At 57.9% G+C, this 23,601-nt stretch overlaps 3 protein-coding genes across 3 annotated transcripts; 1 reads left to right on the forward strand and 2 right to left on the reverse strand.

The window, feature by feature from the left end:
- MAP3K10 (mitogen-activated protein kinase kinase kinase 10) lies at positions 1-14,653 on the forward strand. Its single transcript, XM_044257298.1, has 10 exons — positions 1-1,189; positions 4,973-5,153; positions 8,028-8,176; positions 8,627-8,802; positions 9,415-9,661; positions 11,255-11,371; positions 11,903-12,074; positions 12,191-12,303; positions 12,708-13,358; positions 14,051-14,653. The coding sequence occupies exons 1-10, from the start codon at positions 508-510 to the stop codon at positions 14,371-14,373; spliced, it is 2,811 nt and encodes a 936-aa protein (XP_044113233.1). The 5' UTR covers positions 1-507; the 3' UTR covers positions 14,374-14,653.
- A 172-nt stretch (positions 14,654-14,825) lies between these two features.
- TTC9B (tetratricopeptide repeat domain 9B) lies at positions 14,826-17,091 on the reverse strand. The gene is made up of 3 exons (XM_044257300.1): positions 16,677-17,091; positions 15,957-16,139; positions 14,826-15,036 (listed from the first exon to the last, which is right to left on the reverse strand). The coding sequence occupies exons 1-3, from the start codon at positions 17,089-17,091 to the stop codon at positions 14,927-14,929; spliced, it is 708 nt and encodes a 235-aa protein (XP_044113235.1). The 3' UTR covers positions 14,826-14,926.
- Positions 17,092-19,603: 2,512 nt separating this feature from the next.
- LOC122913918 (cyclin P) lies at positions 19,604-23,302 on the reverse strand. The gene is given in 6 exon segments (XM_044260563.1): positions 19,604-19,769; positions 20,283-20,653; positions 20,655-20,867; positions 21,437-21,592; positions 21,670-21,759; positions 22,959-23,302. Coding segments are annotated over 6 exon segments (1,269 nt in total). The 5' UTR covers positions 23,232-23,302.
- Between the last annotated feature and the right edge of the window lie 299 nt (positions 23,303-23,601).

A 23,601-nucleotide genomic window follows, 5' to 3' on the forward strand; every position in this document is an offset into this window, starting at 1 on the left:
GGCCGCCCCGCGCGTGAGAAGGCCGAGGGGCGCGCCACCCCATCGCGGGGCAGGCGCCCCCCGGGCCCAGCCACCCCCACCCCGCCCGGTAGTCGTGGCCCGGGATGCGGAGCCGGGGGCCGCCGGTGGAGCTGCGCGGGGTGAGAGGCGCGGGGAAGGGGGCTGCCTGCTTCCCTCACCCTCGTCCACCACCGGCGGGCCCCGGCAGGAATTCGGGAGCCACGCGGCCAGGCCCTCTTAGCGCCCTGACATTTGGGGGGAACAGGTGAACCCGCCACCCTTCCCGCACCCCGCCCCGCTTGGGCAGCTAAATCAGAGGGGACGACCCTGCCCTTTTAAGGAGGCTTTTTGTTGCTCCTGCGGAGGCCCTCCCTCCCCGGCCATGGCCACCAGGAGCCTCCTAAAACCCACAGGGACTGCCCCCCATCCTGGCCACCGGGCCCCCCCCTCTGCATCCCGCGGGCAGCCAGTGTGAAGCGGCCTCCCGCAGCCCCCGGCCCCTCCCCCATGGAGGAGGAGGAGGGGGGGACGGCCAAGGAGTGGGGCACGACCCCCACGGGGCCCGTCTGGACCGCGGTGTTCGACTACGAGGCGGCGGGCGATGAGGAGCTGACCCTGCGGAGGGGCGACCGCGTCCAGGTGCTTTCCCAGGACTGTGCGGTGTCGGGCGACGAGGGCTGGTGGACCGGGCAGCTACCCAGCGGCCGTGTGGGCGTTTTCCCCAGCAACTACGTAGCCCCCGGCGCCCCCGCCGCGCCCGCGGGCCTCCAGCTGCCCCAGGAGATCCCTTTCCACGAGCTGCAGCTAGAGGAGATCATCGGTGTAGGGGGCTTTGGCAAGGTCTACCGGGCCCTGTGGCGCGGCGAGGAGGTGGCTGTCAAGGCCGCCCGGCTGGACCCTGAGCGGGACCCGGCAGTGACAGCAGAGCAGGTGCGCCAGGAGGCCCGGCTCTTCGGAGCCCTGAAGCACCCCAACATCATTGCCCTCCGAGGTGCCTGCCTCAGCCCCCCACACCTCTGCCTGGTGATGGAGTATGCCAGGGGGGGCGCACTGAGCAGGGTGCTGGCAGGCCGACGGGTGCCCCCTCACGTGCTGGTCAACTGGGCTGTGCAGGTGGCCCGGGGCATGAACTACCTACACAATGATGCCCCTGTGCCCATCATCCACCGGGACCTCAAGTCCATCAACAGTAAGTGGTGTCCTCCCCCCAAAACTTGCTTCTACAGAATCTTGTGAGGTCAAGTGTAGGTGGTGGGAAATGGGGACACCAGAAGACACTGCCTAGGGTGAGAAGGGGCAGCAGTATACCTTCCCGGCCAAGTGAGGCAGGGCTCGCCCATTAAAGGAGGAAAAGGAGGCTCAGAAAGGTGAAGGGGCCACCTGTACCCCAGACTACAGAGTCACAGTCGCTCAGTAAATGTGACCGGCCCTGCCCTCCTGGCATCAAATAGCACCGATGCAGTGGCCGCCCTCATGGCATTCGCTGTCCAGCCCCGATGCCAGAGTCCACCGGGCGGGAATAGAAAGAGCCTAGCCTGGAGTCAGGGTTTCTTAGCCTTGGCACTATTTACCTTTGGGGCGAGAGGATCGGAGCAGGCTGCCTTGTGTGTCAGGGTCTCTTTAGCAGACTCATGGGCCTCTGCCCACCAGATGCCCTGAGCATTCCCCATCCCCAGTTAGGATAACTGAAACTTGTCTCCAGACATTGCCAAATGTCCCCTGGGGGTGGGGGGAGGATAAAGCCGCCCCCACTTGAGAACCATTTCCTGGAGTCCTCCCAGGCCTCTGCCCCAGCTAGCAGAGGCCAAGTGGAGGTGAGGGAGGAGGAAGCGGGATGTGCCTTATGTAAAATCTTCCAGGCTTCCTGGCTTATCCCAGGCTCTCAGAAGTTGCTTGGTTGGTTGAATGGGAACTGGGGCCAGCAGAAGTGAAGGCTCCCCAGGACCACTTAGGTCCAGGAGCTTCTCATAATGTTAGCACATGTTAACTGAGCACCTATTCCTGGTGGTTTCCACTCTTGTGGTCCTCACAAACTAAAGATTTCATTCATTCCCCAGTACTTCCTGAGCCACACCCTGCCCAGGGTCCTAAGTATACAGCAGGGGAAAGCCTACCTTCCTGGCACCTCCCATCCTTCCTCTGCCCCACCTCACTCCCTTTCCTTCCACACTGGTGGATTCATTCTTTTCTCATCTGGTGTTTGCTGGGCCAAGTCATGCGCTAAGGAAAGGGCTCAGCAGTGAATGAGGCCAGAGTGTGCCCTGCCCTCACCTGAAATGTGGTGGGGTCCCCTTTGCCCTCACCTTTGGACCCCCGCATCTCATCTACTTCTGATTTCTGCCAGTTCCGCACCTTGACATTTGTTTGAATCCATTTTGCGGGTTTTTTTGTTTTTGTTTTTTTGTTTGTTTTTTACAGTTTTGTCGCTCTGCCCTCCCCCACCCACCCTGCAACAGCAAAGCCCCTGCAGCAGAAGGATGTGTGTTCCTTACCTTCTAGACCTCACATTTGGGCACTAACAGAGCTGCCAGGAGCTCGAGGGGTGCCAAGCACTGTGCCAGGGCTGGGGAATGGAGCAAGAGACACACAGATGGCTCCTGCCTTCCCTGATGCTCTGATATGCTGGGCAAGTGGAGGCAGGATGGGCAGCGTGTCCTCTTGAAGACTGACCGTGCTCTTCTTGGCCCTTCCTCACCCCTGCTGATTCAACAGCCTAAAGGTGGAGTGTAAGGACACACACCCGTGCCGCCAGGTTTCCTGCAGCCATTGCTACCAGACATAAGATTGTTGGGGCGCTGTAGGCTCAGTCAGTAGGACAGGTCTGTGGCTGGGACAGGTCATGGGGCTTCACAGCCCAGCTTCCTCCATTCCTCTTTCCCAAAGGAGCCCCTCTCCTGGTGTCACACATACACTGGTTCATTCAACCAGTAATTCATAAGCAGAATTAAGTATATGGGCCCTGTCATAAGCTCTGGGATTACAGAAGTGAATCAGGCAAGATTTCCTCATATGGAAGTTAGGGGCCAGTAAATAGAAGTAGATGATGGTTATTTAAATGGGTAGGTAGAGAGATAGATGACAGTTTCCAGAGAGTATCAGGGGCTCTGAAGGAAGTAAAGTAGATCACAGATGAGGCAGAAGGAGCTCTTGGAGTCAGATGGGCAGGGGAGGCAGTCCTGGAGTGGAGGCCTGAGAAAAGACGACCCAAGGTCCCAAGGTGGGAATGAACATGCCTTGTTGGAGAAAACAGCGAGGAGACCAGAGGGGTTGGAAGAAGAGGAATGAGGCAGAGTTAGGAGATGAGGTCAGAAGTGTAGGCAGGGCCCAGATCAGGATGACCCTGGGGGCCATGATGAGGATTTGGGGTATTTTAGTCAATGCCATGGAAGCCATTAGAGAGTTTCTATGCAGGGGTGATGCAGATGGGAGAGTGTTCCCTCCGTTACAGGTCACCCCACAAACAGGAGAGGTGGGGACCAAGAAGAGAGGGATGGAGTCACATTCCAGAGAGTCAAGGGAGGCCTCTGGGCTTTGATGACAGGAGATGTAGCCAGAAGGGATCAAAGATCCAGGAGGAGGACAAAGGACCAATTATGGTGACATCGCACACTAATAACAATAGCCAGGATTTTGTAAGGATGTACTGTTGCTTCAGGCCCTAAATCCTTCTTACAACCCTCTAGAGTAAATATTACCATTGTCTCCATTTAACAGAGGAGAAATTTTAGCATTAAGAAGAATACATTAACAAGGATATGCTAGTGAGTGGCAGAGCAGGATTCAAACCTAGGCAGGACCCTGTACACTTTGGAGACTCTGCTTGGTAGAAGCTGGTAGAACATCATAGCAGTTAAGAGATTGGGCTCTTGGGACAGATCTCGATCAGGTCTTTGCTGCACAGTTTTCTAGCTGTATGATCTTGGCCAGGAGACTTCATCTCTCTGAGCCTAGTCGATAAAATGGGCTGCTTTCTAGTTAATTCATGTGAAGGGCTTAGCACAGTGCGTGCCATATAATGGACTGCTGATAAACACCAGCCGTGATTATAATCATCATTAGGAACCATCCCAGGCAGCAAGTTGGAACCACTCAATATGCTTGGGGGATATATCTGTCCAGTTCTGTCACCCTAATGCTATGAAACAAGCCACCCCCAAGACTCCGTGTCTTAAAACTTAATGTCATTTATTGCTGCTCACACATGTGCACGCCTGCCAGAGAGTAAGCTGTAGGCTGGGCTCAGCCGGAGAGCCTTGACTCCAAGTAGCTCCCATGCACTCTGGACCAGCAGGCTAGCCGAGCAGAGCATGGTCTTGTGGTGATGGTAGAAGCTGAGAGGGCAGGCAGACGGGTGAGGCCTCTCAAGGCCTAGGCTAGGACCTGGCATTCTGTCACTTCAGCCTCATCCTGTTGACCAAAACAAGTCACGTGGCCAACAACCTGGAAGTCAAGGAGGGGGAAGTATACTCTGCCTCTTTCCCGGGGGAGAGGAAGGCACAATCACATGGCCAGGACTGTGATGCTGCAGAAGGGAGTAGAATTGCGCCCCCCCCCCCCGATGCAGTTTGCCACAGGGGGTAACAAAGACAGAATCACATTCATCCCTTCTGCTCATGACCTATAGTTCCCACCTCTGGGCTGGCTGGGAATTCAAGGCCTAGACCAAGGAGAACCAAGGCATTGGCTACAGACCTTGCGATGAGCTCCGCAGAGCCCAGGTTGAAGTGAGGAGGGTAGTGGGCCCAGGAGAAGCCCCCTCTGCCTTCATGGGAGCCTGGGGCAGGGATTGGACTGCAGGGAAGGGTCCACGATATTCCAGACCAGGAAAGGAGCCACTGTGGGGAGGGGGATGGAGAGCTCGAGGTGGGGGAGAGAACAAGTCGGGGACTCCAGTTGAGGCAGGGGCCAGGATACTTGGTCTGCAGCCCAGAAGCTGTGGGGTGACCCACCTTTCTTCCTCCCCACCCCCCAGTCCTTATCCTGGAGGCCATCGAGAACCACAACCTCGCAGACACGGTGCTCAAGATCACAGACTTTGGCCTCGCCCGCGAGTGGCACAAGACCACCAAAATGAGCGCTGCAGGGACTTACGCCTGGATGGCTCCAGAGGTTATCCGTCTCTCCCTCTTCTCCAAAAGCAGTGATGTCTGGAGGTGCTGATGGGGACGGCGGGGGAGTCCTGGCAATAGGGGAGCAGGGGCGGGATGGGGGAGTGACAGAGTGGGAGGGGCGGTCTCCCACTGAAGCGAGGATCCGGGCCTGGCCAAGGGACCCACTGGCAAGGTCAGGCCGGCAGACACCAAAGCGGGTGTCTGCTCCGTGTGGTCAGGTGGCAGCTGAGGACTCGGATTCGAGTGGAAAATTCCAAAGATCTAGAGATAAGGTGTCAGTACCAGGGCCCTCGGTCACCATCTAGCATGCCACCCCACTTGTCAGCAGGAAACTGAGGCCTTTGGAGGCATCCGTCCATCCACCCATCCACCCAGCCATCCGTCAATCTGTCTACTCTGGGTGCTAGGGATATGGCAGGAAATAAAAGTAGACACATTTCCTGCCCATGGGGATGGTAAATAAGTAAATAAACACAAAAAAGCTGGGAAAACAGCTGGTTTTGAGTTTAAAAAGTCCTAAAATAATTTCAAAAGATAGCGAGCTAATCCCCCAGGACAAAGCAGCAGACAGTATTAAGAGCCAGGTGGCAGATCAAAAAGCCAGAGGATGACTTTGGGGAAGGCTTTGCTAGGAAGCGAGACTTGAACTGAGTTCAGGCAGACACGAGGGAGCCAACCCGGTGCAGTTTGGGGGAAGAAGCTTCCCAGGCAATGGGGACAGGGCCCACAAAGGAGACACCAGCGTGAGAACAAGCTTGGTCCATTCCAGATACAACTACGAGGCCCATGCAGCTGGAGCAGAGCAGGCAAGGAGAGAGGTGGTAGGAAATGACAGAGTAGAGAGCGGGATGAGGGACCAGGCACGGGGCTTTATTCTAAGTGCGGGCGAAAGCCAAGAGTGGCCTTAGTGAATGGCATGGTTTGGCTGAGTGTTGCAAGGCTCCCTGGGCTGGAGGATGAGGACAGGATTGTGGGGGACAGGAGTAGTGGGGGCGGGTGCCAGTGAGGAGGCTGTTGCCCTTACCAGCGAGGCTAGTTGGTGGCAGTTGGACCTCTTCAACCCCAGGCCTCCTCCTGGGAGGGAGCCCAACCCAGGTCAGTCCCCAGCTGAGGCTCCAGATGGACCAAGCAGCAAAGTCATGGCTTTGGGGCAGACAAATCAGACAGGAGGTCTCCATGAGAGCAGTGCAGCCCTTCGGAGAAGGCTCTCAGTGGTTTTATGTTGAAGCATTCATCTGTGGTACTGAACATTTAACAAAGCCAGATCTCTGAGCAGAAAACCCCAAATGCAACAAATGGAAGCTTCTGCTTGCATGTAAAGCCCAGGGCCTCTGTGGGGCCCCCGGCAACAGGAATTCGGGATCCTAGATCAGGGGGTTCCTCAACAGGGGTGTCATTGACATCAGGCAAGGTCATTCTTCCTTGTGTGGTCCCACCTGTACTTTTCAGGACACCAGGCATACATGGTTCCTGGCCCCCAGACGTCATCGCGCTCCCTGGTCATCATGACCGTCCAAACATCCCAACGGGTTTCCAGTGATGCGGGGGAGGTGCGGGGTTCACGCCACTGCATTTTCCTCTACCTCGCGTGGCCTCTCTTCCCAAGCTCGCTTCATCATCCAACATCCAAAGTGGCTGCTTGGGCTCCAGCTTTTAGGACCACATTACAGCCAGTAGGAAGGCCAAAAGCAGAAAAAACACCCCTTCTCTCTAAGGAAGTTAGCTGCAGTGGACATAGCCTCCTCCATCCCACGGTCCAGGGCCATCACCACGGGGGCTTCCTTAGCTACAAAGGAGGATGGAAAATTATTTCAGACAGGATACGCCCCACTCAGAGCCCTAGTGCTGGCCGTCAGAAGGGAGGCTGCCAGCTGGAGGAGAGGAGACGTGGTGTCCCTCTTGCTCTGGGGCCTAGAACAATGTCTGGCGCAGAGCGGATGTGTTTCTATGTGGAGTGAACGCACGTGTGGATGTGGGGGAGCCCAGGGACCTTCCGCATGCCGGGCGCTGCATGAGATGGTCATAAGGCTCCTGAGGGAGCTCAGTTTCCCAGAGCAGGTGGACCTGCAGGGGACCAGCAGAGGGGTGCACGCCCCAGTGTTGCATATCCATTAAGGACACTGCCATGGGCCTCAAGCAGGCCTGAGACCTGTCCACTTACTGGCTGTGTGACCTTTAGGCAGACAACTTAGCCTCTCTGTGCCTGCGCCTGCTCGCCGGATAAAACGGGGGTCATACCCATACCTTCTGCCTTACAGGGCTGTTGTGAGGATTACTGAGAGCGCCTAGCACGGTGCTGGCCTGGAGTAAGTGCTTTATACATGTTAAATAGTGTTAACTTGTTTTTAGAGGTAAGTGCTGAGGGGTCTTGTGGGAACATAGAGGAGGGGCCTCTAACCTAGCTTTGGAGGCTATGGAATCAAGGAAGCTTCCTGGTAGAGAGGGTACCTGAATTCTGACTTAAAGGACAGTTATGCAAAGGGAAGGATGTCCTCAACAAAGGGAACAGCATGTGCAAAGCCAGAGGGTAGGAAGAACAGGGCTGGTTCAACTTGTTCTACGTGACTGCAGCTGATGCTGGGGTTGGTACAGGGGCAAGAGCACTTGGAGGCAGGGGCTACAGGGGTCATCAGAGGTCAGCGCTAAGAAAAGTGCCTTTGCCCCATGGGCACAGGGGACATACTGAAGGTTTTCAGGTAGGGGTGAGGGGAGAGAGAGCAAAGGTTAGACGTCAGAGAGAGCCAACCCCACAACATCTATTTGAGATCAGGCCAGCAGAGGTCAAACATGTTCTTGTGGCCTCACTGGGGGTTGCTGGGGTAAGGGAGGCCCCCCAGGGGACCAGAGGCAGGGCTGGGGTGTAGGTGAGGATTGGGGTGGGCTGCAGCATCACCCCTCCCTCTTCCCCACCTGCAGCTTCGGGGTGCTGCTCTGGGAGCTGCTGACGGGTGAGGTCCCCTACCGTGAAATCGACGCCTTGGCCGTGGCATATGGCGTGGCTATGAACAAGCTGACGCTGCCCATCCCCTCCACGTGCCCCGAGCCCTTTGCCCGCCTCCTGGAGGGTGAGCCAGGGCCCTGTGGAGATAGGCTCAGCTCGGGTGGCAGGGGCCCTCGGGCCAGCCCTCACCCCTTCACACCCATCCATCCCAGTGGGCCCAGGAATGAGGGAGAAGGGGACACAACCATCAGACCACAGACTGCCTCCATGGCCCCCACACTCTTGTTCTGGCCAGGCCCATGGCTCCTCAGGGCAGCTGTTAGCATTCACTGGCCCCGGGATTCCTCCCTGATCCTTGATTCTGCCACACATGAGGGAGCGGGTCCCCAGGTTTCTCTCCCAGAGTTTCACTGAGTGAAATGTTGCTGGGAATTTGGCTCTGCCTTCCTTCCCCTCGGCTCCATGGAAGTTGTCGGTCCCCTGAAGTCCTGCCTTCCACGGAGCAAGGTGATGCCCCAGAGCACGACCACTGACATTTCCCCTCCCACTGCTGTCTTCCCCACCCCCACCCCAGAATGCTGGGACCCAGACCCCCACGGGCGGCCAGATTTCGGGAGCATCTTGAAGCGGCTTGAAGTCATCGAACAGTCAGCCCTGTTCCAGATGCCACTGGAGTCCTTCCATTCACTGCAGGAAGACTGGAAGCTGGAAATTCAGCACATGTTTGATGACCTCCGGACCAAAGAGAAGGTGAAGGCAGGGGACAGAGTGGGTGGGATGAAGTGAGAGCCTGCATTCTGGGGCCTTTGGTGGGGCAGAGGCCCCTCCCTGAGCTGCAGTTTTTGGGTCCATCCAGAGCTGGGGGGGCTTCTTTGCATAATAAGAAAAGGCACCAGGCACTGACATTCTTACAAGTGATACTGCCTGATACGGGGTTCTGAAACCCAACAGCCAGAATGGGAGGGACGGGGGAGGCAAGGGAGACGTGGCATGAAGGCAGCTTTGCAAAGTATGAACAGTGGCTGACCTCCAGGGGTGAACAGTACATTGGTGCACTACTCTGCCTTTTTTGGATGTTTGAAGTTTTCCAAATTGAGGAGCCAAAAAATTAAAAATCAAAGGGGGAAAAAATAAAGCCACCCCTTTCTTGGTGCTAAAACAGTCTCGCCTCCTGACAGGGCTGGTAAAGAGTGAGTTGCCCCATCACTGGTCATGCTTGTGCTGCGCCCTGACCACAGCAGCCGCGGGTGCATCCCGGGGATGGGTGGGGTACGGGAGAGGTGGATACCGAGAGAGGTGGGTACGGGGCTAGGGGGCAGATAGGTATGCCTCTTCGTCCCCAGCCACCCGTCTCCTCCCCAGGAGCTCCGGAGTCGGGAGGAGGAGCTGCTGCGCGCTGCTCAGGAGCAGCGCTTCCAGGAGGAGCAGCTGCGGCGGCGGGAGCAGGAGCTGGCAGAGCGCGAGATGGACATCGTGGAGCGGGAGCTGCACCTGCTCATGTGCCAGCTGAGCCAGGAGAAGCCGCGGGTCCGCAAACGCAAGGGCAACTTCAAGCGCAGCCGCCTCCTCAAGCTGCGGGAAGGCGGCAGCCACATCAGCCTGCCCTCCGGTACTGCCCCCTGCCCCGCGCCCCGGAGGCTGCCGGGAGCAGGCTTAACAAGGGCTTTCCCTCTTCCTTTTAGTTTGTAAACTTTTTTTTCTTGCTAACTATATCACGCATGTGGAAAAAGACCAGAAAACAGTACAACTTCAGGAGCACATATAGGCCCCCACCCCATGAAGGCAGAGAGAACCTCCAGCCACCTCGAGTGCCCTCACACCCCCTGCGAACACCAACCCCCAGCCACCCCCACCTCCACCAAGAGTAACCTCTATTATGACCTTCGAGGTGTTCATTCCTCTACTTCTCTTTGTTGTTTCCTCTCCCACCTGTTTTGCTTGTTTTAATTTTGTTTTATTTTTTAATTTTTATTTTATTTTATTATTATTTTTTTAAATTATCTTTCAGTTTCCTGCTTTTCTGGCTTGCCAAAAATTTGTTGAGGAACATCATTTATCCATGGCATCTCCCACAATGGGAGCAGATGTTGCCGCTTGCATCCCCCTGGATCCCCCTGGCATCGCATAACACACCCCTCCTTCCCCTGCATTTCTGATAAAGTGGTATTAAACCATGTGAAATTGCTAACCTTCAGCCCTTTTGTTTCACATGGCTTAATCAATTTCAAGTTCAGGTTTGGGCTCTTGTTTTCCCAAAGGCTGCTTCCTAGGGACCCTTACGTAAGCCCTGTAAAGTCTGCTAGACTCTGTCTCTGGGATATTAGAAGCCATAGTGCAGTGTTCAGAACAGCACTGGCCAACAAAACCTAATGCAAACCACACAGCTGAGTTTTAAATCTCCTCCTGGCCGCCTTAAAAGCTGGAAAAAAAAATAGGTGGCATTGAATTTAACAATATATTTTATTTAGCCCAATATATAGATCCAAAATGTTATGGTGTCCCATGTAACCAACATAAGAAACATTGTTAGGGATTTTACCTTCTTTTTTCATACTCAATTTTTGAAACCCAGCATACAAGTTATAGTACATCTCACTCGATCCAGGCACTAAATTTGCATCAAAAAATACTTGATCTGTGTTTGGATTTCATGAAATTTGCAGTTGGGAAAGTAGACTCACACACACACACACACACGTGATTCACACACCCAAGTTGTTCCAAATGTACTTCAAGCTTTTCAATAACCAAACTGAGTATCCATTTCTAAGTTTAAGTTTAAATCCACTGCAACCACACAGATGAAGTGTAAGCTCTCCAGTTCCTCAGCAGCCATCCCACACGGCAAGTGCTCCGTGGCCACATGTGGCTAATGGCCACCACGTTGGACAATTAGGCCTAGACCCATAGTCAATCCTTAGTTAATTAGGGACCCAATTAGGATCCTTCCTCTCAACCTCCGGCATGTGCCAGAGGTCTCTGGTGGGCTCGTCATGGTTAGAAGCCTGCCCTTTACCCCAGAGGTGCAGGAGGCCCAAAAGTGGGCACCCTCCCCCCATCCTTGGCCTCCAGGTAACTTGGGAAGTTTGGGAATGCAAAACAGTGGGGTTCCCATTCCAGCACTCCTTCTATCCTATGAAAAGACCTTCTCTTTGGCTACCCATGGAGCGGCTTGCTCAGGAAAGTCTCTTTCTTTTTGCAGGCTTCGAGCATAAGATCACAGTCCAGGCCTCTCCAACCCTGGACAAGCGGAAAGGATCCGACGGGGCCAGCCCCCCAGCAAGCCCCAGCATCATTCCCCGGCTGAGGGCCATTCGCCGTGAGTATCTCCCCAGGCCCTGACCCATCTGTCATCAACAAACTTTCTCTGCACACATTTGCAGAGAATGCACTCCCGGAGGAACAGGAACAACAGGGACAAGACAGGCAGGGTCCCCTCCCTGATTCTCATTGGAGAGACAGAATAAACAAACCAACAAGTCAGTTAGGAGGACAATTTCCTATAGCGGTAAGTGCTGTAAAGGAGAGCAGGGAAGGGAATAAAAGAGCAAAATGGCTGTTTTACATCAGGAAGGCCCATGTAAGGAACTGGGGTTTGAGCAGGGACCTGCGGGGTGAGGAGAGAGGAGGGCCAGGATCCGAAGGAAGTATGTCCCTGCCAGAGGGACCAGCAAGGGCCAAGGCCGGGGGTGGAGGGAGGTGGAAACAAGCAAGGGAAGGGTCATGCTTGGAGTTAGAATCCAAGGTCCCTTGGACTTGCTGGTGGAGAGTGGATCCGAGAGTGAGGCGGGGAGCACAGTGGGCAGAGACTGTCCAAGACCCCGTGACCCAGCAGCTTCTCTTGACCCAGTGACTCCTGTGGATGGTGGTGGCAGCAGCAGTGGCAGCAGCGGTGGTGGCAGTGGGACATGGGGCCGCAGTGGGCCCCCAAAGAAGGAAGAACTGGTTGGAGGCAAGAAGAAGGGCCGGACCTGGGGACCCAGCTCCACCCTGCAGAAGGAGCGGGCTGGAGGGGAGGAGAGGTACTTGCCGCTGGCAGCCCACTGCTGGCCCTGCCCCTGGCCCCCAGCTGAGTCCTGAGGACAGCCAGCAGGCCTGTACTGTAACCCCCTCCCCCCATCTCTGGTGCTCCCTGCAGGCTGAAGGCCCTGGGGGAAGGAAGCAAACAGTGGTCATCAAGTGCCCCCAACCTGGGCAAATCCCCCAAACATACACCGATCGCCCCAGGCTTCGCCAGCCTCAATGAGATGGGTAAGAGTGTGAGGGTGCCTTTAAAATGGAGAGGGAGGGGCATCCGGAGGGAAACATAACCCAAGAGGAAGAGGTGACCGCTCCTCAGGCTTGGGGTCTTGCGGGCTTGGGGGTTTGGGGGCTTACCGGGAGGAAGCCGGGGCACTGGACCCGTGGGTCGGCAACGTTCCTAGAAAGGTCCGGGAGCAGCCGCTGGTTGCAGGCTCATTCCCTGCAGCATGGGGCTCTGGGGTGGGAAAGAGTCCAGAACCATGTTTGGTGGAACTTGGTGGCCGCGCTGCCCGGAGGATCTTTTGGGGCTGCCCCCTTGCCATCGAGTCCCCCGGGCACCGTGGGGACAGCGGGGGCGGGGGGCGGGGCGGCCAGACCCGGGAGGCGAGTGACGGGCCCTCTCCCGGTTGCAGAGGAGTTCGCGGAGGCGGATGAAGGCAACAGCGTGCCCCCCTCTCCCTACACCACCCCGTCCTACCTCACCGTGCCCCTGCCGGCAGAGCCCTCCCCGGGGGCGCCCGCGCCACTCTCCCGGCCAGGCCACGGCGGCCGGCGGCGCTGCGAGCTGGCCCTGCTGGGCTGCGCCACACTGCTGGGCGCCGTGGGTCTGGGCGCAGACGTGGCCGAGGCGCGCGCCGCGGACTGCGAGGAGCAGCGGCGCTGGCTGGACGGCCTCTTCCCCCGCGCCGGCCGCTTCCCGCGGGGCCTCAGCCCTCCCGGGCGCTCGCCCGGCCGCCGCGACGACGCGGCCCCTGGCCCGGGCCTGGCGCCCTCGGCCACCCTGGTGTCGCTGTCGTCCGTGTCTGACTGCAACTCCACCCGTTCGCTGCTGCGCTCCGACAGTGACGAGGCCGCGCCGGCCGCGCCCTCCCCGCCGCCCTCCCCGCCTAGCACCAACCCCCTAGTGGACGTGGAGCTGGAGAGCTTCAAGAAAGACCCCCGCCAGTCGCTCACGCCCACCCACGTCACGGCCGCGCGCGCAGTGAGCCGCGGGCACCGGCGGACGCCGTCGGACGGGGCGCTGGGGCAGCGGGGAGCGCCTGAGCCCGCGGCTCCCCGCCCTGGTGAGTGAGGCACCCGACAGCCAGGGTGCAGAAAGCCACTCCCCTCCCCACCCCACCCCCAAGGTCCAAGGTCCCAGTCCAGCGGCGACTCCCTCAATGCCAGGGTCTGTGTCCTCACGGTCCTCACTGCTGGGTGGTTGAGCCCCCGGGATGCAGGAGAGGTGGCAAACGGAACTGCCTCCAGGGGCCAGGCAGGTGACATTCGTGGCGACAGCAACAGCTATGAGGAGTCTGTTGTGCCAGACGCTGTTCCCTGTGCATTTATGAACAAGTCCAAAGACGAGTGTAGGAATCGCATAGAAATGGGCTATACCTACTACCAGACACTGGGCAGGGAGGGAACTGCTGTCCTGCCCCTCGGAGACAGTACTGTGCCTCAGGTCTCTCTGCTGGGCTGTGTGCCCACACCCCGCACTTCAGAGAGGGATTGATGGGGAGCGCTTTATCTAGAGTGGTGACAGGGGAACAGGCTGTGACAGCTTAAGGAAGATGCTCAGAGTCGCTCCCAGATGAGTGAGCACTGAGGGGTGCTGGGGGCTGAGGCCAAGGTCTTGCCCCAGCTGGAGAGCGGGCCAAACATCAGCGGGTATTTCCAAAAAAAGTCAGAAATTCCACTTTTCCTGTAAAGGTCCTGGCTTTTCAGTGCCACCCTTTGGCCCACCCATTGACCTCATCTGATCCTCTCTTACCAGGCCCTCGAGATCCCTTGGACTTCCCCCGCCTGCCCGACCCCCAGACCTTGTTCCCGACCCACCGCCGGCCCCCTGAGTTCCCTGGCCGCCCTACCACTCTGACCTTCGCCCCAAGACCCCGGCCGGCTGCCAGTCGCCCCCGCCTGGACCCCTGGAAACTGGTCTCCTTTGGCCGGACACTCGGCATCTCGCCTCCCAGCAGGCCGGACACCCCAGAGAGCCCCGGACTCCCTGGCATGCAGCCCACGCTGCTTGACATGGACATGGAGGGGCAGAGCCAGGACAGCACCGTGCCCCTGTGCGGGGCCCATGGCTCCCGCTGACGCCCGCCCTCCACCGCCCGCCTGGGCAGCCATGAATGTAGCACCCCAGGCCCCGCCCCGGCCTGCTGTGCCACAAGGCGGGGGAGGCCCTGGGCAGGATACTCGCTCTATTTATTGGGGAAGGGGGGTGGGGGTCACTTAATTTATTCCTTTGTACCCCAGAGGGTGGGGCCCTGTGCCCACCCTGCAGTTGGGGGGAGGGCGGGCAGGGATACTCAGGGACAGGGCATCATAGGGATTCGGCACAAAATGCAGCATTAAAGGTAACCCCTGCCCCCTACTGCTCTTGGCTGTGTCTTTCCCCAGCCCAGGCCCTGATCCTAGGTCATCCCCAGGGGGGCACCCCCTCCCCCATCCCACACTTCCTCTCTGAGCCTCTGGGTTTCCGAGATCCAGAGGGGGAAGCCCAGGCAGTCTCTCCCTGGGCCCCACAAGAACACCACACAAAGAGGTTACGGTCACCAGTGACAAGTGCTTTACCAGAGTCAGGGGAAGTTACCCGGTGAGGTGGGTGTGGGGGGAGGGAAAGCAACCCCCCCCCACTTGGCTGCCCTTAGCCAACGACGTCCCGAGTCCCGGCCCCGGCCCCACTGTCTTCCCGCTGGAGACTGCAACGGTTCATCTTCAGCTGAGTCAGCTGGATGTAGCGGAGGACATTGGTGTCTGTGGGGGAGGTGGGCACGGTGTTACCTGGGTGTCCAGGGACAGCCGGTGGCATCCACACGGCGGCCACTCACACTTCACCATGCCCAGCCTACAGCAGCTCCCCGCACAGCCGCTCTTGCCAGAGTCCTCCAGAAGCCCCAGCCACAACAAGCGGAACGGGGGCCTTTCACACCTCCACACTTTAGCTTTTGCTGTGCCCTCCGCCAGAATGCCTCTGCTCAGACGCTGCTGTCATACTTCTGCCCACCCTCCCAAGAACATCTGCGAGATGTCTGTTCCCTCTAAACCTCTCACCGGGAAAACTGATGCTGCCTCTGCTCTCACAGCCCTGGCTGGGACCTATACCTGTTCTGCTCCCCTGTCGCTGGCTCTCAACACAAGACTGATGCTGTGTCTGTCCCCTGTCCCCAACACCTCCCCCCCAACTATGATGTCTTAGAGAGCAAGCAACAAGCCTCCAGCTCTGCCAAGCCTCCCCCACCCGACCCCACCCCTGTGAATTTCTTAGCTTTGTCCACCCTGGGGTCTGCCTCCCAGCAAGTGCTCCACCGGGCCGCGAGTGGGTGAAGAGGGTAATGATTAGGTGGGTGTGTGAATGGGTTAGTGAGTGGATGAATGAGAATGGGGGGGGTGGAGATAGGGGTGACTGAGTAGGGAGTGGCTGAGTAGGTGAGTGGGAGGTATAGATGAGTCAATGAATAGATGGGAGGTGGTTGGGTGAATGTCAGGGGAACATGGTGGGGGGAGGGGAGAGGTGAATGAATGGCGGGTGAGTGCCCGAGTGTAAGGAGTAGGTGGATGGAGAGGTAGATCCTGGGGAGCAGGCAGAGCCCTTCCTTGAAGCAGCTCTGCCCTGATCCTCGTGTTTCCTTGTTTTCTCTGCTCTAGCCCCTTTCCCTGCTTGGTCCGGCCCTCACCTGTGGGCTCCCGGCTGCGGGCCTCCTGCAGGTAGCGCAGTGCGCGTGCATAGTCGCCCAGGTGGTAGAAGGCAATGCCGGCGCGGTAGGTGGCCTTGAAGTTGCCCTGCTGCTTCTCCAGGACCTTGAGACAGTACTCGCGCACCCGTTCATAGTTCACCAGCTCCGACTGCAGCAGGCAGGCTGCAGGGACACCGGGGCCGGTGCTCGCAGAGCCTGGCGGCACCCCCAGACCTCACCTGACTGCTAGGAGCCCCCCAGCCCTTTCCGGTGACTGAGCCCTGGGTTAGGGATTGCTAAAGCCACCCGGGCCGCCGATCTTCTGACCAATCAGGATAGAGTCAATCTGCGCGGCCGCTAGAGGGCGCGAAAACACAGACAAGCGCTCGCGGGCGATTAACAGGGAAGTTTCTGCAGGGAAGAGGACTAAAGGCGATCTCAGGTGAGGGATGGGGCATTGAATCGCTAATCCCGGGTAAGATTTTCTCACCTGAGGTTCGCAGGTAACAGTCCAAAGCTCATTTCTTGCATCTCAGCTCTTCTATCCCTGTGTTCCCCTACACCCCCAACCCCTCTCCTTGATAAGCTCTGGGGTCTCCCTTCACAGACCCCAGATCTGGGCCCTTCCAGCCTCCAGCCCTCCGCCCAAGGCTTCACAATTGCCCCTCACTCCCCAACCCTCTCCGTATGCACCCTCTGCGCCCCACGACGGCCCCATACCCGTGAGAGAGTCATAACATTCCACCTCCGTATTCTCCACCAGGCGCCGCTGCTCCTCGCTGAGGCGGGCTGGCCCCGGGCTGTTGGCGGGCCCGGGGGCAGGGGCGGACAGGCCTCCAGGGCGGGCCCCCTGAGCCGCCTTCAGCTGCAGCAGTGCCCGGTGATACTTGCCGATGGCTTCCCGGAACTTCTTCTCTCGGTAGCAGCGCTGGCCCTCCGCCTTGAACGCCACGGCGGCCCGCAGACTGCTGTCGAGTGCCGCGCCCAGGGCCCCCGACGGCTCGGGGGCAGGGCTGGGACGAGCCGAGCCATGGCGGGGGCCCGGGCCCGGCGGGGAGAGGGCGGGAGGCGGGCGCGGCGGAGGCTCCGGGGCAGCGCTGAGCATCAGCACCGGGGACAGCGCGCCGCGCTGCATTGTGGGAAACTCCTGCGGCCGCCGCTGCAGCTACCGCATCGCCCCCCGCGGGGCCGGTCCCCACCCTTTCTCCGCCCCCGCACCTCCGGCAGCCGACTCCGCCTGCCCCCTATGGGTCTAGAGAAACCCCTCAGGACTTTCCCTTTCTATCCTCCAAATCAGCCCCAGCCCTAGTTCTTCAATCGGCCTCTCCCTTCTTCCCACTCCCCTTACTCCCACCCTCCTGCCTGTTCTCCTCCCCCCTGCCCAAAACTCCCACAGCTTTCTGGAAGGAAAACAAGTCTACGGGGAAAAGACGGAAGATATCAACCTCGTGGAAAGCCGGTTTTCAGACCCTAGGCATTTCAGGGATTTAGATAAGAACACAGGTTATGGGCTTGTGCTGCCCAGATTCAACTCCCTGCTTATAATTTCTCATTAGTGATAGTACTTGGGCAAATCACCCAAATTACCTGAAACTCTATATCCTCATCAGTACCATAGGACAATGATAGCAACCTGGAAACCCATTTGTTTATCTATACAGCAAACAAATATTCACTGATATTTCTTCTGTGCCCGGCTCTGGTCTGGGTGATGGTGGGAAAGAGCAGGGACCGAGAGAGCCTCAGCCCCTAGTCCAGCCAGGAGACAGACCACTGACCAGAGAGTGACAGCCCCAATGGTCTAGCCTGGGAAGCTCTGGCAAAGTGGCCAGGGTGGGATGCATGGGGGAGGCACAACGGGATGTGAGGGCCCAGAGGAGGTGACTGCCTTAGACTGAGGTGGTGAGTGAAGACTTCCTGGAGAAGGCAATAACTCAATGAACAAAAGAGACCTGCTTCTTGCCCTCCCCAACCTCACTGCCTGGGTAGGAAAAGCAGACAAGAGACGGCCCACAGTGAGTAGCACAAGAATACAAGAGTATACATGAGAGGCTTTTAGGAGAAAAACAGGGTGAATGAGATAGTTGATCTTCAACCCTCCTTAGCTGCTTACTTGGTGGTGGGAGCTCGGCTTCCCCCCGCCTTCCTTTTGTGTGACCTGGGGATACCAAGTGAATTTACTTCAGAGTAGTTGTAGGGACCAAATTACGTTAAGCAGATAAAGCAGCACAGGGCCTGGCACAGGAATGGACAAATTATCACCTGTTTCTTATCACCCATGAGACTGGGAGGTGCGTGATCACAAGCTCTGGCTGGGTCAGCATCCAAGGACAGTTGTTGAAGGAATGAGTGGATGAATAACGTTATGTGCTCTACATATTACCCACCTCCCCTGAACCCTGCAGGACCCTGGCTTGGGCCTCAGCCCCTAGCACCAAACTTAAATTTCCACTTTCCCCTCCCCCTGCTACTGCATGTCCTCTTCCTGGAGGCCACATGGCGGGTCCCACCTGACAGGTCCAAACCGGAACACAGCACCTTCCATCCCAGTGGCAACATTTGCTTCTATCTCTTATCGAGCTTTCCCGAGTGACTCTCCCCCTCTCTAGTCCTCCAAGCGTGAACATCTCCAGGGCAAAAACTTCCTCCTCTCTTGTACCTCCAAACCTAGGCTTGATTAAGAATCTACTATTCTTTAGGTTTGAGTTCCTGAGATCACCTCAGGCCTGTTTCTAATTTAGAGAGTGTGGAGATCCATGGATTTGTAACAATTATTTTCTGAGCACTTACTAAATAGCTAGGTGCTGGGGTGTTGATAGAAACCGGGGACAAGTGTACCTAGCTCACACTCCTGCTTGGAGGCCGTGCTAGCAATTCCATAACACTTACTAGGTGTCGGGCCCGGTCCTAAAGCTCTACGTCTATATTAACTCACACCCTCCTCACACCTCTATGAGACCGGTGCTACAATTTATACCCATTCACACTGTGGCACTCTACGGGTTAAGTAAATCAGAAGCCATTAATAGAACACTTGCTATCAAAGACCCATACTATCACAAACTCAGGACTCCCACAGGCCTGCATATGTTACGTGCTGGGCTTGTGCAACCATTAAAAAATACTGAATTAGTTGCTAATATATGGAAGCAGAGATACTTATGGAATTGTAGATTTTCAGCTTCACTTGAGCAAAATCTGAAAATCTGGCAAACTCGAGGCAGCATTTCTTATGACTGGGATAGCTTCCCACAGTCCCCATCCCTCCTAGTTTCTTCCCAACCCTGAACCCTGAGCCACTCAGGTTGCAGCATCTCTCCATTTATCTCCCCAGGCGTTTGCACTTGGGATCCTAGTTTTGGCTTGTCAAGGCGCGCTTGCGGCCGTCCGCCAGTGCCCCCTGGCGGAGCGGCCCAGAATTTGCATCATAGTCTCCCAGCCGCCATTAAGGGACTCGGTAAAAAGCATCCAATCAGAAAGAGGAAAGGCCTGAGAGGTGACCAATCAAAAGCGAGAGAGGGGTCGGAATTCACCCAATGAGAACAGAGAGCGCTCAGGATTAAAACAAAACAAAAACCCACACACCTCCTTTATTGACGTGGAAAACGGATACACACGGACAGTCTTTTTTGCTGGGGTCCCTGAGCTCAGGGAGGCTCGGGCTGGGGGCGGCGGAGCAGGCGGGCGGCGGCGAGGCTGGTGCCCTGACGCTGGGGCCGCGCGTATTTGAGAAAGATGGCGGCACGGCCGGGAGCGGGGCCTCGGAGCGCGGCGCGGGCCATGCACGGCTCGAGCGGGCGCAGCTCTGCGGGGCTGCGGCGGGAAGACGGAGAAACTAAGGCGGGGGCAGGGGCAGGGGTGAAGACGACCTGTCCTCGGAGCTGGGGGCGCGAGGCTGAGGAGACGCGATGACTGGGGTTCCCGAGGACCGTTCAGGGGCTCTCTCGAGCCAGTGGAGAGCCGGAACCTCGGGGAGGGACGGAGCGGATCTGAGGATGGACAGACATCCAGCTCTACCCCCCGGGGGGGGGCGGCGCTGGGCTCGGAGAAAAGGGGACTCACCCTGGCCTCCAGTGACATGGTTAACGGGGGTCGGGGGGGACGGGAAGACGCCCCTCTGGCAGCTGAAGGGACACCCCATTAGCGGCCAGCAGGGGAGCCGGGGGGACTCGAGGGTGGCAGCCCTCTCATCCTCAACCCTGGAACGCAGCTAGGATCTTCCGAGGCCGGGAAGATCGTGCATCTTCTACCCAGAGGCAAGGGTCCCCAAATGTGGACAAACACCTCATTCTGACACCCCCCAAGACGGGGGGGGGGCAGACATACCATTTTCTCTCACACCCAGAAAAGTCAAGTCTGGGCCCCCCTCCCCGCCATGGGCTCTCATTCTCTGAGACAGGAAGCACAGTGATCAGGAAAGTAGGTTCCTGTAGCCACAGAGGCGCTCCCCTGGGGCCGTACCTGTAAAGCGAGGGCTCGAGGCTGGAGCCCGCCCCTTCGAGCAAGCGGTGCGCCAGGCTCAGCGCCGCAGCTGCGCGCCGACCAGGCTCCCATCCTGCAGCCTCGGCCTCCAGCAGAGACAGTTCCAGAAAGTAGGTGGCAAGTAGCATCACCTGCCAAGCACCACCGCCCCCGCGGAGATCAGGCCACGTCCCTATCCCCGTACAGGCCACGTCCCTACCCGCGAGACATGTCCCCCCCCCTGCTCCCTTTCCCTCCCCCTTGCTTCCCCCGCCCCGCCCGGCCCCGCACCTGGGGGCTGCTCCCGGCCAGCGCAGCCAGTAGCCCAAGGCAAAGTAGCGGGCCCGGGTGGTGCAACCGGAAATCCAAGCGACTCAGGATGCGCCGCTCGGCACGCAGAAGCTCGGCCCGCGAGAAGGAGCCAGCGCCCAGGAGGCAGAGGGAGGCCGACTGCGGATGGCGGGGAAAGAGGTGGGAGAGTCTTGGATCCGGCTGGTTGCTCCCTGCCCTGTAGAGCCTCGGATCGGCTCAGGCTCCGTTCTGAACCTCGACTGCCTAGTCTGTAAAATGGGGCTATTGATCTGTTCTCTAGAAGCCATGAAGAGCACAGGCTTCAGAATCAGCAAGACCTGGGTTCGACTTCAAACCCTACCATTTTCACACCGTGTTTACATGGACCTCACTGAATAACCGAGACGGAGTTTCCTCGTTTGTAAAACGTACGTCAGGCAGCTCTGAGCAGGCACGGAGTTCTGATCAGGCAGGGACTATAACTAGTAAAGCGCTACAGAGACTAACTGTCCAAGCCTGAGTCCGAGTCCCACCTGCTTTGGACAAATGTCTTCCTCTCCCTGGGCCTCAGTCTCCTCCTCTGCTAAAGGGACACATTGGTAGCCCTGGCCTTATACAGATATGCTGGGATTCCAAAAATGGGCAAAGCCGCAGCCTGGCACACAGTAGGTGTTCTGTGACACAAGGAACAAGCGTTCCGCCTTCCCAACCCCCACTCGGGAAAGTACCTCGGGAAGCACGCACTCTTCCATTTTGCACGCCACGAACAAGCAGGCCACCCCCAGCAGCTGCAGGCGGTGTAGGCGCACTCGGCCGGCGCGCAGGTAGGAATCGAGCAGGTGCACCGCCAGGTAGAGCGTGTCCCCCGCCAGGCCCAGGTATTCCTAGGGAAGGGCGTGAGTGATCACCAGCTTTCTAGGCTGCGACACGGGCTCAGCCCTGCCCCCTGGCGGTTACGTACGTGCACCTGGATGAGCCAGTCCACCACTAGCGCGCGCATCTCTGGGGTCACCGTCCGGGGCAGGGCCCTCCGCGGCAGAGAACGGCACACCTGCGGTTGGGCAGGGCGGGCTCACTCTCCACACCTGTGCTCCAGCCCCAAGTGTAGCGGCCTCCCCTCACCAAGTGGTCAAAGCTGGAGCACCACACTGAATGAAACTGGCCTCCAACGTCTACTCCAAATGTGCTTCTATTCCTTATCCCGCATTACAGCCTTGGCCTTTGTTCTGGACGCCTCCCCAGTCCACCTTTCCAATCTGTAGCCCCCATGGCCAGGGCGCCTCCCGAGCATCTGCCCCTGCCCCCTGGCTTTCTAGACCACAAGCCGTCACTAACACTTAACCCACCCTCCTCAGAGCACCCAGAAGGGTCTTTCTAAAATACAAAACTGGCCAAGAAACTCCCCAGCTTAAAACCCTTCCATGGCTTCCAGTATCCTCAGGAGAGAACCCTAATCACTCTCTCTCAGGCGCTGCCCCCTGACACCAACACCATCTCTTGGCCCTCTCCCTTCACAACCCATACTGCAGCTATACCAGCTTTCTCTAGTCCTAGACTAGGGCAGGCTCTTTCCTACCCCAGGGCCTTTGCACTTATGCACCATTCCCTCCACCTAGAATGGTCCTTCTCCAGCTCCTTGCACTGTTGAAACCTCAGCTCAAACTCCCTGGACTTTTCCCACACAGAATTCTCCCTGCGTGCATCCTGCTCTGTGTCAGCACTTTATGGTTCCCCTAGCGTTTTGAGTCTGGAGATAGCTGGTGTTTCCTTGTGTGTGTTCTGTCCGTTTGCCTCCTTAGGCTGCTGGCACCACAAGGGCAGGGAATTTCTCTCTGGATCATGCCCATAACTCAGTTCTCACAGAGTCCCTGGCTGAGGAGAGAGGCTCCCCACTTCGGTCTCTTTTAACAACTTTATCCCTGCAGTATGTCCTCGGACAGTGCCTGTCCAGCACAGGTGCCTGCACTTTGGTCTCCTTTCCGTTATTACCGCCTACGTTTGCTTGGTTGTTACAATGAGAGCAGACTATGTTGTTCATCACTGCATCCCCGGGGCCTAGAATATGCTCAAGCACATTTGTTAATAAATTGCGAAGTGTTTGTGAAGGAATCCGTGTGAGGGACGAGTAGAAGGGGCTGCAAGCAGGTGGGAGTTCGGGAAGGCTTGTGGAGTGGGGGTTGGGCGAGCGGCCAGATCTCCCCTCCCCTAATCCGAACCGAACCCCTCCGGTGCCGTCTGGGGCGCGCTCACCATGACTTCGGCGAAGATGTCCCCGGCATACTCGCGCTCTCCCTCCAGCCCCAGAGCGCTCAGCGCCTCCGCCAGCCCCGGTGGCGCGCACGGCCCAGGGGGCCTCTCCTGGCGTCCTGGAGACACGCTTGTGTCCTCGGGGATCCTGTCGGGGCCTGGGGCGCTCGGAGGGTCGGGGGACGCGGCGTCGGGACTCTGCAAGGGAGAGCGGTGGGGGTCAGCGGCAGAAGAGAAGCCTGAGGCGGGACGCTGGCTGCTGCGTCCCACCAGCATCCTCCACGCCGGCGTCAGGGGACCAAGCCGAGGGCTCCTCTTCCTCCTGGAGCGAAGGACCCTCCGCGGGCGCTTTAAATTGTGCCTACACGCATGCGCGCTGAGCTCGCCTCTCCCGGGCAGGTGCAGAGGTGATGGCAAACGCTATGCAGGTTGGCTCTGGCCCCTCCGAACCTAAAGTCAGGCAGCTGGAGTCAAATCCTCTTCCTGCTACTTACTGCACGATCGGAAACAGCCCCTCCGAGGCTCCCTTTCCTCAGCTGTAAAGTAAAGATTGTTTCAAAACTAAGACAAATGAGCAGCGATGGGCCTGGACTAGTGCAGAGACCTCCTCACTGCTCCCTGGTTCCCATCCCCCTCGGTTTGTTCC

This window comes from Neovison vison, chromosome 7 (assembly GCF_020171115.1).
Source record: "Neovison vison isolate M4711 chromosome 7, ASM_NN_V1, whole genome shotgun sequence".
Lineage (NCBI taxonomy): Eukaryota > Metazoa > Chordata > Mammalia > Carnivora > Mustelidae > Neogale > Neogale vison.